This window comes from Uloborus diversus, chromosome 1 (assembly GCF_026930045.1).
Source record: "Uloborus diversus isolate 005 chromosome 1, Udiv.v.3.1, whole genome shotgun sequence".
NCBI lineage: Eukaryota > Metazoa > Arthropoda > Arachnida > Araneae > Uloboridae > Uloborus > Uloborus diversus.
The window spans coordinates 12,670,761-12,687,947 of record NC_072731.1 but is presented as its reverse complement, the minus strand read 5'-3'; the positions used below and the strand labels follow the sequence as shown (position 1 = coordinate 12,687,947).

The following is a 17,187-nucleotide window of genomic DNA, read 5'->3' as shown; positions in this document are numbered from 1 at the left end:
CTCGAGACACATGAATGTAAACAAACAAACTAAACGGTTAAATCGTGCAACAGTTAAAGAAAGTCTTCTTGATTGCACTATCATTTATTTTTTTTATGACTAGAAATCATTTGAATATATGCGAATTCTTCGATCTTTATCAATGTAAGAATGAATTGTAAACTATCGGAAAAATCTCTTTTAAATCCATCAAGTTATTTTGGCTAATTGAAAACTCGTAACTTTCACTGTATTTATGTTGCATAGTTACCGACAAAAAGTATTTTGTTCATGTTCATCATTCATTAAAGGGGTTGGAGGTCATTCCAAAGTCTAAGATTAAAAAAAAACATGATAATATTTCGCAAAAGATACCGTTTTAATAAATGAAGCGCTTCTTTTCGTGAAAGAATTTAAAAGGTAATATTTAGTATTTTATTCTTGTCAGTTTTTGAGTTAAATAATAAAAATTCATTTGAAATGATGATCTTATACAGTTTTCTCATTGAATTTCCTTCCAAGGTAAATTAAAGCATTCTTCTAGTTTAAAATACGTTTCTGCAAAGAGTTTTTCATGTTCATTTTATTGATTAAAGGTGCAGATAATTTGAAAAACACATCGTAAATTATAACTTATCTAGTCATAAATTCCCCCTTTTAGCCGAAATCACTTGTATTTCTCATATTTTTCCAGAACAGAAACGGCAATTTTATCAACAGCTAGTAATGACTGGAAAAATAACACTGAATGCTAGCATGAAAAAAATTGGATCAAAAATGAAGGAAAACTTTCAGGTAAAATGTATACCTGCAGTTTGATCACTGTTGTTACTTTCTTCTGTATCTAATATATGGTAGAAAGTATTGGATTGGTGCAAATTTTCGAATTTTGACGGATTTGAACATTTTGAGCTGTGCTAAGTCCATTTTGACCTTTTTTGGAAAATGTCTGTCTGTGTGTGTGCAGTGGCGGATACACCCAGAGGGCAACCGGGCATTTGCCTGGTGGGCCAGTCATGTTTTGGGCCGATCAGTTGCCCTGTCTACAAATAGTAAAATGTAAATACCGCTACGTGAATTCTCTAGCTTCAGTCCCTCTTAATGCATGGGCTCAAGCCCGCGGATGGAGAGTGTAAGGCCGTCGCTAAGGGGGCCGTGGAGGTGCTACATGGCTCAGTTTTTCAGAGATGGGGCCACCAATTTCATTTCAGTAATGCAATTAAAAACAGAAAAACAAGGGCAGTATTTAAAAGTTAATATACTTTTGTCCATTTTTCAATTTCATGTATGAATTGCAATTCACATGTACTTTACTTATGAATGGCAATTCACAATTTTTATGAACTGTAGTTCATAACAATTGCAATGAAAATGACGAAAAGTTGTTTTTCAATAAAGCTTTAACAGAAAATGCAATCTTAATTCTTAAAACACAATTTGGAGCATCCAAAATCCTGTACTATGAAGATTATTTAAGTAAAGACCTCCTAAATGTGCGTTTCTAACTTTTTTTTTTTTTTTGCGAAAAATAAAATATTCAGTTTCTCTCCCATTAATGTCCCTCGAAGGGCTCAAACCAGGGGCCAATCCAGGATTTTTTTCTCGCTACCTATTTTTGTGAAAGTATTGCATCATTCTATTTTTGTGAAAGTTTTTTTTTTATCAGCATTGTTTTTGTGAAATTTTAGAGGCATCCTAATTTTTGTAAAAGAGAAGTAGAACAAGTGAAATTTTAGTTCGAAAAGTGTAAATGTCATCTAGTATTACTTTTAACAGATTTCGTTTCTTAGGGAGGGGGAGGGGAGCTAAAAACCTAAGTAGTATGAAAAATATCATTGTAATTTCAGCTTAATGGGCTATGTACTGTGTACAATATAGGAAATTATGAGAAAAATGGTTTTCCAAAACAGATGTTGAAAGATTGCGATAATATTGCATAAATACACTTAGGCGAGAAACAGCTAAAAATTAGTTAAAATACTACAAAAAGGTTTCTATTTAAGCGATTGTTCATATAAACCTGCTTAGATTTTATTTTATGAGTAAATTTTGTTTTAAACAGAGAAACAAATTTTATATTTTTTTAAATGTTAATTTTTGTGAAGTTACCGATTTTATTACTTGATTTTTGTGAAAGTACCGATTTCAAAACAAGATTTTTGTGAAGGTACCGAAAAACGGTAGCAAAATCAGCCTATATTGGGCCTTGCAAACAAACCCTTCAATTTAAAATTGATTATATAAAAACTGGTTCTCAGGGGCCGCCGACACACTGACCTTTTCTACCATTTACTTCTCCTATTTTTTTTTTTTTTTTAATGAAAAATATCGTCTTGAAAATCAGAGTTATAGTAGAAGGGCCAGGCTCGTGTCCAGATTTTCATAAAGGGAGGGGTTTTAATCTTACCAGTGGGGGGGGGGAGAATTCAACCCCCTTACAGCTTTTAGTTTTACGACAAATTGCCGATCCCAGTATGGCGTTTATTCACATGTAAGGACTGCTGTATTCTTGAAAGATACCTCTAGCTGTACAAGTTACCAAAGTATTCCTTCGTTTCACAGATTCGCTTTAATCAAACTTTGCTTGCTTCTTTTTAATTAAATCTGTTTACTATGTAGTATATTGCAATGAGTATTAAAAACTCTTCACAAATTCTTTTATTAAGTAAAATGTATATCAGGTTGTTATGTTCTGAAATAATGCTTAATAAACTAAACAAGAAAGAGCTCTTTGCAGATGCAAATTACATAGCCAAGCACAATCACTAATGCATCTTCATAGATGTAACATATGCCAAATTCACCATATGCTCCTTACAATAAGCAATATTCTTTCTTTGCATTGGTAGATCATTCAGCGGTTCGTCCGCCATACTTTTTCCGAAATATTACATCAGTTTGTAAGGCTTTAGCAGTTGTAAATCGCAAAAAACTTCAGAGAGAAAATTAAAATAAAATAAAAACGCTGAACTCAAACTTTCTCATTAAAGTAAATTTAAGTCTTTCTTCATTTTGCTTATTTTTTCCCCAAGGGAGGGGTTTAACCCCTAAAACCCTCCCCTTGGACACGGCGCTGAGAGGGGCTATGGTAGAAAATATAGCCAGAAACTGCATTTTGTGATAAAAGCATGAAACTTGGCATGCATGTAGACAATGTCCTTACAAGCATTTTTAGAAGGGGAGGCATTTCAAAATCCACCCCAAACCCCCCCCCCCTGGCGGCCATTTTTGGTCAAAAATACAAAACAACATTTATACTTTTTATTTTTAGAAAAACACCCACTGTATCTTCTTTTGTGAGTTCTATTATGCTTACTAAAGAAAGAAAAGCCATCAAAATGTCTTACCCTCCTAATTTTTATAATAATTTCAAAACTTTGATTTTTTTTTAAACGAAACTTTAACTAACTAAAGTCTTTAACATTTCTGGAGGGGTTGTTTGAGAAATGTTTTTTATGCATTTTAAAGCACTATGTTAAAGAAAATCAATTCATTTATAGTGGAATCCAATAATCCGAACCCCCGAAATCCGAAACATTAGAAAATCCGAACATACGTTTTAAAAATTACTGATAAAAACTGATTACAAAGCTAAAAATAAAACTAGAAATAAAAATCATAAACAAAGCTAGTAATTTTTTCAAAACTTTAAACAAACATTTGAATTGTTATTTAAGAATGAATAAAATACCTTGATTAGTTAAAACAAAAACAATTTTCATTATCGGCAAAAAAAAAAAAAAAAAGAGAACTTCAAACAATTTTTTCGCAATTTTTTGGAAGTTTCACTCACATTCTGCTGTTTTATAAATCACATTTGGACTAGCAAAATGAGGGGGGGGGGCACGGATATTTTGTTTATAGAACTCCAAAACTTAATTATTAAAAGCTTTAAAACAAATTTTAAGTTAAACGATGTAAGAGGATAACATTAATTACTGCGATAAGAAGTTGGGTGCTATGTTAATAAAGCTAACAATATTGTTATTATTAATAAAATTATTATTTATTGAAATATAACTTACTACAAAAACTACAATTAAAACTACAAAAGATCTAACTAAGTGATACGTACAACGATCGTACAGAAGGTAATTTAAAACGATTGAATTTACTAGTAATTTACACAGATACATAGCATTTTCCATTGCAGTATTTACACATCGATGTGCAGATAAGTTTATTTTTGAAGCACCCACAAGTTATTTGAGAGCAGTTGTTTTTTGCACTTGCATGACATAAATTCGCTTTAAGCACTTGAAACTGCGGGAAACTCAAACAAACAAGAACGTGCTTCTCATCAATTACTGTAAATCCAATCATGAATTTAAGTTCAGGCTTAATTTTTAAGCATACTGCCTCCTTGATATCTACCTTGATAAGCACTAAATATAAGTTGCCTAAGGGCTTCAGCTGTGGGTGATAACTTCATCATTCATTCATTCATCTTTGTTTGCTGGTGGAAAAATATTTTCTAGCTTCATTTACAGACGGAAGTTACATGAAGACGAGTGGCAAAGATTCGCTCATATATTTGAAATTTTTAATGCTTTTTTTTTTTAGGTTGGGATAGGTATAAAAATGCACCCAATCAAGATAGACTTTCCATCTTTTCCACATCGTCACTTTTCCCCGACTTGCAAAAAAAGAGGTCATGTCACATCCTGAGAATGAGTGGAACCCTCTTTGAGCAACTGCTTTTTGCTGACCGAATTTGTAAGCAAAATCTTGGACTAGTATTCGTCAAAAGTGTTTTCCAGCTACAAATTTAAGCTCCATCTTCTTTCTCCCTTTTTTGTACCGCTCATGGAATTATGATATGCCTAACATGACAGCGGGGGGGCCAACAGTTCTTACTCGAATATGCTTCTGTATCATCTTTCTGCAACATGTACAAAGATCCTACAATCAGCTTCCTCGTGATTTGATGGAGCTAGAGCTGTTGTATTCAATGAAAATCACTGTCAAATCATTAAGAGCAAAACAAGATGGTATAGGCAGTACAATCATGAAAAACAACTTTGTCTTCTTATCTGCATTCCGGAGGAAACTGATCCAGTTCTCAGGAAGCAAACCATTTTCTCCAAAATGATATCTTTCTCCTATTCCTCTTATATGTCTTGCATCTGTATCCTGAATACACTTCAGATACTCCAACAAAAAAATTTCGGTCCTAGGTCGTTTCATGTGAACAATAAAGAACCATCATAGACAATAGCATCACAATGTATCTCTGAACTTATTCTAAAAAAAATTGGCATTCATCATTTTCATCTTCAGCAACCCTTCTCAACTCATTTTCGTCTTCTCTCGAGTAGTCTTCATCAGTAGGAATACTATTACTTAATTCATTGAGCAGGAATGTTAATGACTAGACTTATTTCCCGTTCAAAGAGCTCAATTTATTGAAATCGCTGGAGGGTGAGATTGATTTTCATAGAGGAGAAATTCATCCAGGTTTAAATGTACAATATTACAAATAATGAAAAGCTCTGAAAATGAATCTGCATCAAATTTTAATCTTTTCATTAAACAGACTTACTGGTTTTTCTGTAAAAATGAAAGAGTAAAAAGGTTTTTTTTTCTACCCGTGAATAGGAAGTAACTTTTGAGTCACAATTCTTTCCTCTATGAATTTGTTGTAACTCGTTCATTGTCTTTTTTACAACAAACATTCCTTCTTCGATGCCTTTGTGTACGCCTAGAAAGTTAGTGTACTAAAGAAGATCTATTACAAAAACTGGTTACCATTGAGCATAGTTACTAAAAAGTATACATACATCTTTTAATATAGCGATAAAATGCGAAAAGAACACAGAATCAACTCCTTCAATGTATCAGTAATAAAGTTCGTTGAAAGCTGTAATCTATTCAACATTAACACTAAAAACCCCAGCTTTAATACGGTGCACCAAAATTTAAACTTTGGGGTTGTAACTTTCTTTCTCAGGAATTTTAAATTATAAAAACTTCTCTGTCAAAAGTGTCAACATTGCATCGATGTGAATCTGTTTGTAAGAAGTAGTTAGATACATTTTATTATACACTTCAAGTATGTTTTTCTCTCATAAAATGAGTAAAAGCTTACTAAAGATCAATCGGGTAACGGAGAATTAACAACAGCAACAATAGTAATGATAGTAATAAGAAGAAGAAATATAAAATTCAAACTTTAAATTTCTTTCTATTAGAAATATGTTGTATTGACATTAATTTCACGCATTTTTCTTCAAGTCCTCATTCTCTTATATCCTTTGGAAATAGTTTCGATTATGCGTGCTCAGTCATAAAAAACGAGGTGCATCATGGCCGGATAATTGGACAGTTCGGGAAATTAGAGTTCGGATAAAAGGAACCCTACTTTAACACAACCCTAATTAAATGTATCTTTAAATTCAGAAACCAGTAATTATGTTATGAGGGTGAAAAATTCAGGTCTGATAATTTATAATTTAAAAATATCGATTAAAAAAAAAACACTTTTTGTGAAGTTATTTCTCAAATTAGACGTTTAATGGAGCTGTAAACGGTTAAAAATATAATTAACATCTATGGAGTGATACAACCAATGATTTAAAAAATTATAATATATTTTTTTCTTTTCTTATCGTCATTTTTGGTTTTGGACCAAAAATGGCAGCTAGGGGGGTTTAGGGGGGATTTTGAAATGCCTCCCCTTCCTAAAATATTTCTATCTACAATGTCTACAAACATGCCAAGTTTCAAAATTTTATCACAAAATGCAGTTTCTTCCCCCGTAGCCCCCCGACTATTATGTACATAGAAAAATACACAGACCCCAGAAATATGGTTTAAATAGGAGAAAAATTAAAATATAGCGAGAGAGATTGAAAATATTAAAATTAATAGTTACAGAAGTAGTTCTAAGTGTTTGAATGTAAAAATTGTGTATGAATTGAAAATTGAAACAAAACAGTTTATCAAGAAGTGAAGAAGGAATGATATTTAAAATTAAGTAGAGTGAAAAAAAAAGATCAAAGATCATTAAGGTTATTTAAAGTCACCAAAGCACCAGATCAGTTCAAGAAAAGTTTTTTACTGGGGCCGCAGATGACTTGCCTTTCAAGCAAATAAAAATACTAGGCTGGAAATTGAAAATTTTATTATGGAAAATCTAAATGTAAATGGTTTTGAAGGAGAACACTGTTGGAGGGTGTTTCATATTTTTATCAATAAAATTAATAAAAGAAGATTGGTACGTAGCCAAAAAGGGGAAGAGAGGGATTAAAAAGCTTATATCTTCCTTTTTAGTTACCAAAGCTTAACTAAAGTGCACTTTTGAAACTTAGCTTTTCAAGAAATTCCTGGGGAAAAACTCCCGAACCTCATTCCTTAGTTTAACATTACTAAAGATGGCCTACAACAGCATATTTGGGATTTCAGCTTCGAAAAACTTCGAGGAGAGTATTTCGACCGCAATCGACCTAGAAACGTCCCCACCCCATCACTACAGAGCGTCATAAATCAGTGTCGAAAAAATTTCGGAGGCCCCTTAAGCATCTCCTTCCCATAATATCATCGAAGATCGTCTAAAATTACCTTTTTTGGTCTTCAAAAAAAAAAAAAAAAAAAACAAATCCCCACTTTTCCCATAACATCATGACAGAAGATTTTTTGACCTATTCCCAAAAATTAAATGAAAACCTCAAATTTAAATCTAAACACCACACACCAAGAAATTTTTGTCCTTTCCCTATCGATCTACTTCGTTTCTCACTTTCAGATTCTGCATCATGTAAAAGTCCATGTCATGGTGTCATGAACTCACAGGTATGCCAGACCTTTATATCTTCCACTGTCCATTAACCTCATCTTTCCGCATTAAATATTACCCCTCTAATTACTCTTTCCAAAGTTTCGATTATTTACCTGGTGAAAGTCCTCGATCCTTTCTTCGTTTATAACTCTGTTTTCGTATCTACAGCATCGAAAAAAATTTCAAAGAAAGTCCCCCCCTCTCCCCCTTCTTCATCATCATCAGTGAAGCAAGTCGGAAATCTCGTTTTTAATGCTTCAGTTTCAAAAAAAATTCCAAGAGAGCCTCGCCATTAACTCTTCCTCCTAAAATTATCGAAGGTCGATAAAAGTTTCATTTTTGGAACTTAACTTTTGAATAACTGTCTATGTCCTAGTTTTTATCAAAAAAAAAAGCTTATAATTACCTTTCTAAGATTTCAATTTCAAAAAAATTCTTGGTGGATGTTGCTCGAATCTCTCCTTTCCCTAGCATCACCCAAACTCTTTTAAAACTGCATTTTCAGAGCTAATATTTTGAAATTTTCTGGGACCCCATCTTCCTAACATAATTGAAGATAATATATAAATGGAAGTTCGGAGTTTCACTTCCAAAAAAATGCCGGAAGAGGACCTTCGAGCCTCTGCTCTCCCTAACATCACCAGAGATCATCTAAAATTGCATTTTTAGAACTACAATTTGAAAATTTTTCGGGGGAAAGACCCCAGGACCTTATATTTCTGACTCAATGTTAAACTTACAATTAGGTTTCTAATGCTAATATTTAATTGCTGATGCAAGAAAATCAATCTACTCCCTATCTCTGATACTATCATTGATACATGTGTTTGAAAAAATTAAGGGATTGCACACAGACACCCCTCGCCTCCCTAATAACGTCCATATTCTAACTGAAGTAATGTTAGAAGATATCATTACGGGAATAATCAATACAGCACCAGGCAACTTAAAAATACTTAAATAGATTATTACAATCACCTTTTTTTTTTTTACAAACAAAGGGTTAGCTTATCTTGTATCAATTGTTCACCATTAGAACACAGAAAAGAATCCTACTTGTTGAATTTTGTTTAAAAGAAAGTATTCAATTTTTTTGAATAGTTTCCTCATATTTAAGTGATATCATTTCCCAATCATATTTATAAAAAATAGTATCTATAGAAACTATGGGGCCGCGACATCCCTTTATGCCAGGGCCAATTTCTTTAACCAATCCGCCACTGTGTGTGTGTATCAGGTATGTGTATGACCAGTTTTTTGTGGCCCCTCTACAGCAAAAACTACCGCATGAAATTGAACGAAATTTGGTACACATATGTGCCCCTATGTGAACTTGTGCCCATTGGTTTTTGGCGCAAATTCCTCCAAGGGGGGTGGAGCAATGGGACACTTCTTGAGTTATGCGGGCCTGCTATTCCCCAGAAAATAACTGACAGGATCAAACAAATTTGGTCCATATGTTGCCCCTAACAGGAGCAGGTGCTGATTCAATTTTGGTGTCAATAGCTCAAACGGGAGTTGAGCTGTAGGACGTTTTTTGTCATCAATTGTGACTGCTGTATCTCAAGAAATAGTGAACGAAATCAAACAAAAATTTATCAACAAGTAGCCCTTAGAGGGTGTAAGAGCCGATTCAATTTTAGCGTCAGTAGCTAAAAAGGGGGTGGCGCAATCAAACGTTCTTTTTTTTCCATTGTGAGTGCCATATCTCAAGAAGTAATGCTACATTCTGGACGATATTTGTAATAAATGTCACACCACACATAAACAGGTGTTGGTTCAATTTTGGCGCCAATCGCTCCATGGGAAGCTGATTTTTTTTTTCCGGTGTATAAAATTAGCTTTATAATTGCAACAATAAGAAAATAAATCATTATAAACTGTCATCTGCGTAATTTATGTGATTTTAATTTTGGAAAATGACAAGAAAATCGCGATGATATAAACTTTTTAACTGTTGCCATCTTGTGTTTGTTAACAAATAAATGTTTGTAATTATTTTAAGCAAGGCTTTTAAAATAATTTTTAATATTCATTCTTTGCTTTGCTTTTGAGATAAATCGGGAATTGGAATGGTTGTTAAGTTTTGGCCTGCGTAATTTTGTTTTTGTTGGGAATATTGATACCTCGTCAAGCATGGGGAGGGATCATAATTTTTGAAAGATATAGAAGAAAGTTTCGTGATGGCCACAATATACTAGTTAGTTTTGTGTTCATGGAGACAATGAAAAAGTTATCCATTGATGCAACTAGACCTTAAGTCCCTCACTTACGGGGTCGGGAGAAGGTAATCAACTCCCCTCCCTAGTATTAAGAAATTAGTGTATTTTACATAAAAGTGGAAGTGGTTTTGGTTGTTTTTCGGTATAATTTGTGTTGAGTATATACCCTTTGACCCCCTGGCTGTAACCAGGATTTTGTTTCAGAGCAGGTCATAAATTTTTGACAAAAAGATGATAAAGTCATCTGTTGCTATGATTTTCGAAGCGTATTGCACATTGGTAGTCATATGGCAATGGAGGGCAGGGGGGGGGTGGCAAAACAGAAAAAAAATGAAAAAATTTAAGAAATAAGATGGGAAAAGGAGCAGGCAGTATTATTGGTTGTTTTTTTTTCCCCTTTGAACGGTAATTTTACTGAATTATCAAGACTTAAAGTTACTTCATCAAAATGCCCCATTACACATTTTCTTTGGGTAAGTTTACAGGATGGAGATGGAAATTTGGGAGTTTTCTCTTCTCAAAACACAGTCTAAAGTTCAGTAGGTACCTCTTTACCTTCTCTTTTGGCAATGTTAGACATGGGAAAGAGATTCCCTATTGAAAATTGTTTGCAATCAAAGTTCAAGAAATATGATTTTTGATTATGTTTGGTACGAAAGAATAAGGGACGGGTAAGAGACCTCTGTCCTCCCGTAAATTTTCGAAATCAAAATTCTAAAAATGCAATTTTTAGTTACCTTTATTGATATTAGGGAGGATAGCAGGGATTGAATACTGAATGTTATAATTTTCCATTACTAATTTTAAAATGAATAAAATCATATTTTTCTGTAAATATTTCATGTTGTATTTTTACTACATTTCATCTAAATAGGCAAGGTGTGTTGTTTTAAGCATAAAATCAGAGCTGTAATTCTTCCTCCTCCCTCATAGTTGTAGAGGGTTAAGGCAACAGTTGGGGTAAATAAACCATGCTAGCTAGAAGACTTTTTTTTTTCATTTTTACGGCACAATACGATCTGAAAAAGGTTGGCAGCCTTGCAGTCAAAAAGTATAAAAAGAAACTTTAAAGAATTAATATAAAACAAGGAATTCTTTATTTTTGTAGCCGACTAAATGAAATGGAAAACATATTCTAAATTTATTCGTTTAAATATCCTTAGCTTAAGAAATTTTTGAATTGGACATGATTTAAGGAGTATTCATTCATGATTACTATCTAAAGGCTTGCAGTTAATTTGGCGTATGTACATAAAAGGGATCTAATTCTACTTAACAGCACAACATCATCTTGTGTAAGGCCCAACTCTTCCCATAAGAATAAGGTAACTAACTACCTACTGTGACCGTAAGCTAAGAGAGCTCATTATCCAACTTTGTCCCTGAGACATCAAGTTTTTTGGGTCATCAGTTAAAGCACTGGGTTAGCATCACATAGGTTTGTGGATCAAAAATTTTTTAAAACAAATTATTAACTAAATATTGTGTCTTTAGTGCGCTCAGTTGTTCTGAAAAAGTTTATCAATGCCTAAAACAAAATAAGTTCAAAAATAACGATTTTGCTGAAAGCAGCGGTTTTGTTGTAAAATAGGCTTAAAAATACATTTTCTTTGGTGTGATAATGAGCAGAAGATATACTCAATGTTTTAAAAGTGTGTGAAAAGACTATGGCTATCTAAATTTTGTTTTTTCGAAATTCTTAGATTTTTCTGTTCATTGATAATAATGTGGCAGTTGAAAATATCCTAAGCTATTCCATTTGTACTGCCTATCTTCTTAATATAGTTATGAAAAATAGAAAAAATTGAGATGAGAAATTTCAATCTTGATAATGTATGGCAGTAAATTGCTGAACAGCAGGAAGATTATACTAAAAAATTTGTTCCGACTTATGTTCGTCACCGTGCAATTTCCCTACTTAAAATTAAGGAAGAGAGAAGGGAAGGCTGTGTAAATGGTGGAGACTATTTTAAGAATTGTATTATTCAAGAAAAGATTGGTACAATCTGTGAAATTTTGGTCAGTTGGTCAGAGAAGTCTTCCCCTGAACCCAGCAATACAGGGGGCCTCGTGTGGTACAACCTAAAACTTCACACTAAAAGGTACCCTGAGGTAGAAAAGTTGGCCAGAGAAATTCATTTTGCAGATTCTGTAGGAATCCTGCAACTATTATCAGGCTTAAAATCCAATTAAACCAATCTTTTATTCCAGATATTGCTGAAAATTTTTTATTCAAATTTCTAAACTACATCCTGTTCAACTAAAATGTAGTTGAAGGTATGTTCCTTTATAATTTTTTTCATTTTTAGAAAGATACGTTCATATTGATTTTGAAGATGCTTTTCTTCGGTTTTTATAAGACATAAATTTATACTAAACATAATATAAAATGCATCTTCTGTATATTAAGCTTAGAGTAAAGCTACATTTAAAGTAAAATTATGTATTTTTTTTTTCCAGGTGGGTGGTGTACCTTGCTCAACTGGATAAAATTGCTAGCATATAATCCTTTAATGTTGGTCTAAACATTTTCTACGAGAAAGTAAATTTTTCTCTTTGTTATTGCTTTACAAATTATACTAAGCAATTATGGGTCGAAAAGTTATTCTTGCAACATGTACTTTAAACCAATGGGCTATGGATTTCAAAGGCAACTATGAACGAATCATTGAAAGCATCAAACAAGCAAAGGATAAAGGTGCCACATACCGATGTGGGCCAGAATTGGAAGTTACGGGGTATAGTTGTGGAGATCACTTTTACGAGAGCGATACGTTGCTTCATTCTTGGGAAGTGTTGTCTAAAATTTTGCAGGATCCCATTTGCAAGGATATCTTAATAGATATTGGGATGCCTGTCATGCATAAAAATGTGACATATAATTGCAGAGTGATTTTTTTGAATAAGAAAATACTCCTGATTCGGCCAAAATTGATATTATGTGATGATGGAAATTATAGAGAAACTCGTTGGTTTACTTCTTGGACAAAGATAAGAGAAACCGAAACTTATTACTTGCCCCGAATGATACAAGATATAACTGGTCAAAAGACAGTCTTATTTGGTGATGCAGTCATTGCTACTTTAGACACTTGTATTGGTTTTGAAATTTGCGAAGAACTTTGGAATCCACATAGCTCTCATATTTTCCAAAGCTTGGATGGAGTCGAGATCATAGCTAATGGAAGTGGCTGTTACCACGAATTACGAAAAGCATATGTAGTTGTGGATTTGGTAAAATCTGCTACTGCCAAATGCGGAGGGATATATCTTTTTTCCAATTTACGTGGCTGCGACGGTGAAAGAACTTATTTCCAAGGCTGTTCTCATATTGCCATCAATGGTCACATGGTGAGCATTGGTAAGCAATTTTCTCTCCAAGATGTTGAGGTCATCACTGCTACTTTAGATCTCGAAGACGTTCGAGTTTACCGCAACAGCATAAGAAGCAGGAATTTGGTCGCATCCTCTTCACCCAGCTACCCTCGTGTACAGGTAGATTTTGCTTTATCTTCTAGTGATTTATTTTTGCCCACATTTCAGCCAAAAGAGTGGAGCTATCACACTGCCGAAGAAGAAATTTCTCTAGGCCCAGCCTGCTGGCTGTGGGATTATTTAAGACGTAGCGGACAAGGTGGCTTTTTCCTGCCTTTGAGTGGCGGAGTGGATAGCAGTAGCTGTGCCGTGATCGTATACTCCATGTGTAATCTAGTTTGCAAGGCAATCAGTGATGGAGAGAGTGGAGTTTTAGATGATTTAAGGAAAATTATGGGAGATCAAAAATACTACCCTCAGAACCCGAGAGAACTCTGTAATCAAATTCTAGTTACTTGTTACATGGGTACTAAAAACTCATCTGAGGAAACTTGTTTTCAAGCTAAAGATTTGGCTTCTCAGATAGGAAGTTATCACATGAAAATCAAAATTGACATCATAATTGATGCCATACTGACAGTTTTCACGCTCGTCACCGGCATCACTCCGAAATTCCGTATTCATGGAGGGAGTACCAGGGAGAACGTGGCGCTGCAAAATATTCAAGCTCGGATAAGGATGGTCATGGCATACCTCCTTGCTCAACTCGTTTTATGGACTAGAAATCGATCTGGTGGCCTGCTTGTGCTGGGTTCCGGGAATGTTGATGAAGGACTTGCTGGTTATTTAACCAAGTATGACTGCTCAAGTGCTGACGTGAACCCTATAGGTTCTGTTAGTAAAAGAGACTTGAAATCTTTTTTGAAATATGCTTTATTTCAGTTTAACTTACCAGCTTTGGGAGAAATACTGAATGCACCACCGACAGCAGAGTTGGAACCTCTCAAGGAAGGAAAAATTGCTCAAACGGATGAAGAAGACATGGGTATGACATACGATGAGCTGAGTATCTACGGAAATCTCAGGAAGCCGGGAGGATGTGGTCCATACTCCATGTTTTGCAAACTAGTTAATGTATGGTCAAACGTTCTTCGTCCTGAAGATGTCGCCGACAAAGTGAAACACTTTTTTAGAAGATACTCTATAAATCGCCACAAAATGACAGTGCTTACTCCTTCTTATCATGCCGAGTGCTATAGTCCCGATGACAATAGATTTGATCAGCGGCAATTTCTTTATAATGCCAAATGGGAATGGCAGTTTCAAGCCATTGATGTGGCTTTGAAAAAAATTAAAAGAATCAAAGAAGATCATAACTATGACTTTACTAGATTAGGTCACACTAGCAAAATCCAACATCGAATAAAAGACAGTTTGTCTGATAAAAATCTTTCAGACATAAGTGGAGCATCTTTACATGAAAGTTTATCTGGGAAAAGCAGATTAGGAATTGTTGTTTCGGATACCTTACCGAAATTTTCCAAAGATGATTTTAGCTTTGCTCCTAAAACTAATACTATACCATTTCGAAGAACTCTTAATTCTACTCTTAGTTCAGATGTTTTATCATTCTAATGAGAATATTATCAGTCAGTTTAAATCTTTTGTAGTGTTTGTCATTTACACTTAATTCTATGCTTTTAATGTTCAATTCCATCAATGAACAAAGTAATTGTTTTTTTAAATTAACTTTCTAATAACTATTCCAGTTTAACTCTTGTTGTCCTTATATATTTCTGAATAAAATAATATGATAATATATTGCCTGTACATATTGTGTTTATATGTATCATTGTGAGATCATTCATTATTATTAAAACATGTATTTTGTGATCATATTGGTATTTAATTTATTTGTATTTGCATTTACTTTTATTAAATCATATGTACATTGTACATAGGTATATTTTTAACTACTTACTGATTACATTGCACTTAAAATAATGCAATCTAATATTTCCTCCCTATTTACACCACAAAATTGTTTGTTGAATGTGTTGTTTAAATTTGTTTTTGGCTTAAAATCTTTAGCTGATAAAATCATCTTTTTTCAAACATGACATTATTATAGACTGCCATGGGCAGGTAGACAACACTATATACAACAATGAGTTTTTGATTCCCCAGAAACACTAGTAAAATGCTGGAATCTGGCATTCTTTTCATGCTGTCTTTACAGCGAAAACGAAAAAAAAACAAGTGTACTATGAAGATGAAGTAAGATCGAAGGCAAAAGTACTAAACGATAAACTTGTAAGTACTGTTGTGTACCTGCCCCAGAACTGTATAAGAGTGCTAGATGCCTTTTAATTTAATTAGGATTAAAAGTTGAAAAATATTCTTTGAATTATCATCACAGTTGGTGTCATAAAGCTCTCGGCAAAATTATAGAGAAAAGTTGTTTAATTTTTTTTTCTTAAATATCTGATCAAACAATCTATAAAATTTAATACTATTGCTTGTAAAAGAACCGAGTTTGAATTACCTTCAAATAAGACCTCATTTGGAGTATGCTGTTCAGTTTTGGTCTCCTTATCTTAAGAAAGACATTAATGTATTGGAAAGGGTTCAAAGGCGAGCTACAAGGCTAATAAATGGACTTTCTCACTTAGACTATGATTCCAGGCTTAGAAGGTTAAAAATGTACAGTCTTAAGCAAAGAAGAGACCGAGGGGACATGATTCAGTTGTTTAAATTTATTAAAATGAAAGATGTTACAGGGCTAAAGTTAAGCACCGAAAACAGGACAAGGGGTCATTGTTTTAAGCTATTTAAATCTCAGGCTAACATGGATATTAGGAAAAATTATTATTATAGCAGGGTAGTGGAACCTTGGAACAGTTTACCGGGAGAGGTGGTAATGAGCAAGGAAGTAGATAGTTTTAAGAGGGCCATTGATCTTCACTGGGGATTGTAAATAGACTAGGACCAGTCTAGCTGGGCCCAGAGCCTGTTGCTGGTCGTCGCTTTTGTATTTGTATTCATCTGGAACATGAATTTTGTTGCAAAATAATGGGAAAAGACATCTACTTGATTGTGATGAAATTATTTCTCCATCAATTTTTATTTAAGTTGAAGCAACTTTATTTTCTTTACTTTGGTATTATCCACACACAAATGGTTTTGAATAAAGATTTCAAGCTGAACATACATATGGTTCGAACGCAATCCGTCGCAATGACAACACACCGACCATTGCAATTATGTGTCACTGACATGCTTTCATTCGTATCTAGGTTGTCGTTGTGAAGCGTGTATTGGAGTTACTAGTTGCAATCACAACTTTTAACAACAGCTTTAAACCTTTCCTAAAATCTAAAATGTTGTGTAAAATTGACTTTGTGTAATAAACTCGGGGCCCGACTAACTAAAAGTGAGGCCCAAGGCCCACAATAATATGGAGGTCCCCGAAGGCTATTATTTTAAAAATGTGTGTATTTTTTGTATAGTTGTAATGCTATGCATAATTCTTTATGTAATTTGGGGTCCCTTAGGAAGAGGGGGCCCCAGGCCCAGGCCTAGTAGGCCTGTGCAGTAATCAGGCCCTGAATAAACTTATGAGCTGTTTTTCATTCGCCAGTGTTTAGCTTTGGATGCATGTAACGTGTCAGCATTGCATTTGCGACCATATGTTTCTGAGTGATTCTTGCTTGTTTTTGTGCTCTGTACCTCCCTTCCAAGCTTGTACACAGTATTTAAGGACCCCGTGTACAGAACAACAATTTTAATGAACAAATTACTTTGACACAAAATATAAAGTATACCACAAATTCGACAACCGTTTGCTCAAAGTGTGCATTTAACATTGAAAATCTTAGAATAGCATAATCGCTT

At 33.9% G+C, this 17,187-nt stretch overlaps 1 protein-coding gene across 1 annotated transcript; it reads left to right on the top strand.

The window, feature by feature from the left end:
- The first annotated feature begins 261 nt into the window (after positions 1-261).
- On the top strand, positions 262-15,131 carry LOC129227960 (glutamine-dependent NAD(+) synthetase-like). The gene is made up of 2 exons (XM_054862586.1): positions 262-399; positions 12,439-15,131. The coding sequence occupies exon 2, from the start codon at positions 12,568-12,570 to the stop codon at positions 14,926-14,928; it is 2,361 nt and encodes a 786-aa protein (XP_054718561.1). The 5' UTR covers positions 262-399; positions 12,439-12,567; the 3' UTR covers positions 14,929-15,131.
- Positions 15,132-17,187: the final 2,056 nt, after the last annotated feature.

Excerpts from the sequence above, each read along its gene's own strand:
- LOC129227960 (XM_054862586.1), top strand. The coding sequence starts at position 12,568 with ATGGGTCGAAAAGTTATTCTTGCAACATGTACTTTAAACCAATGGGCT.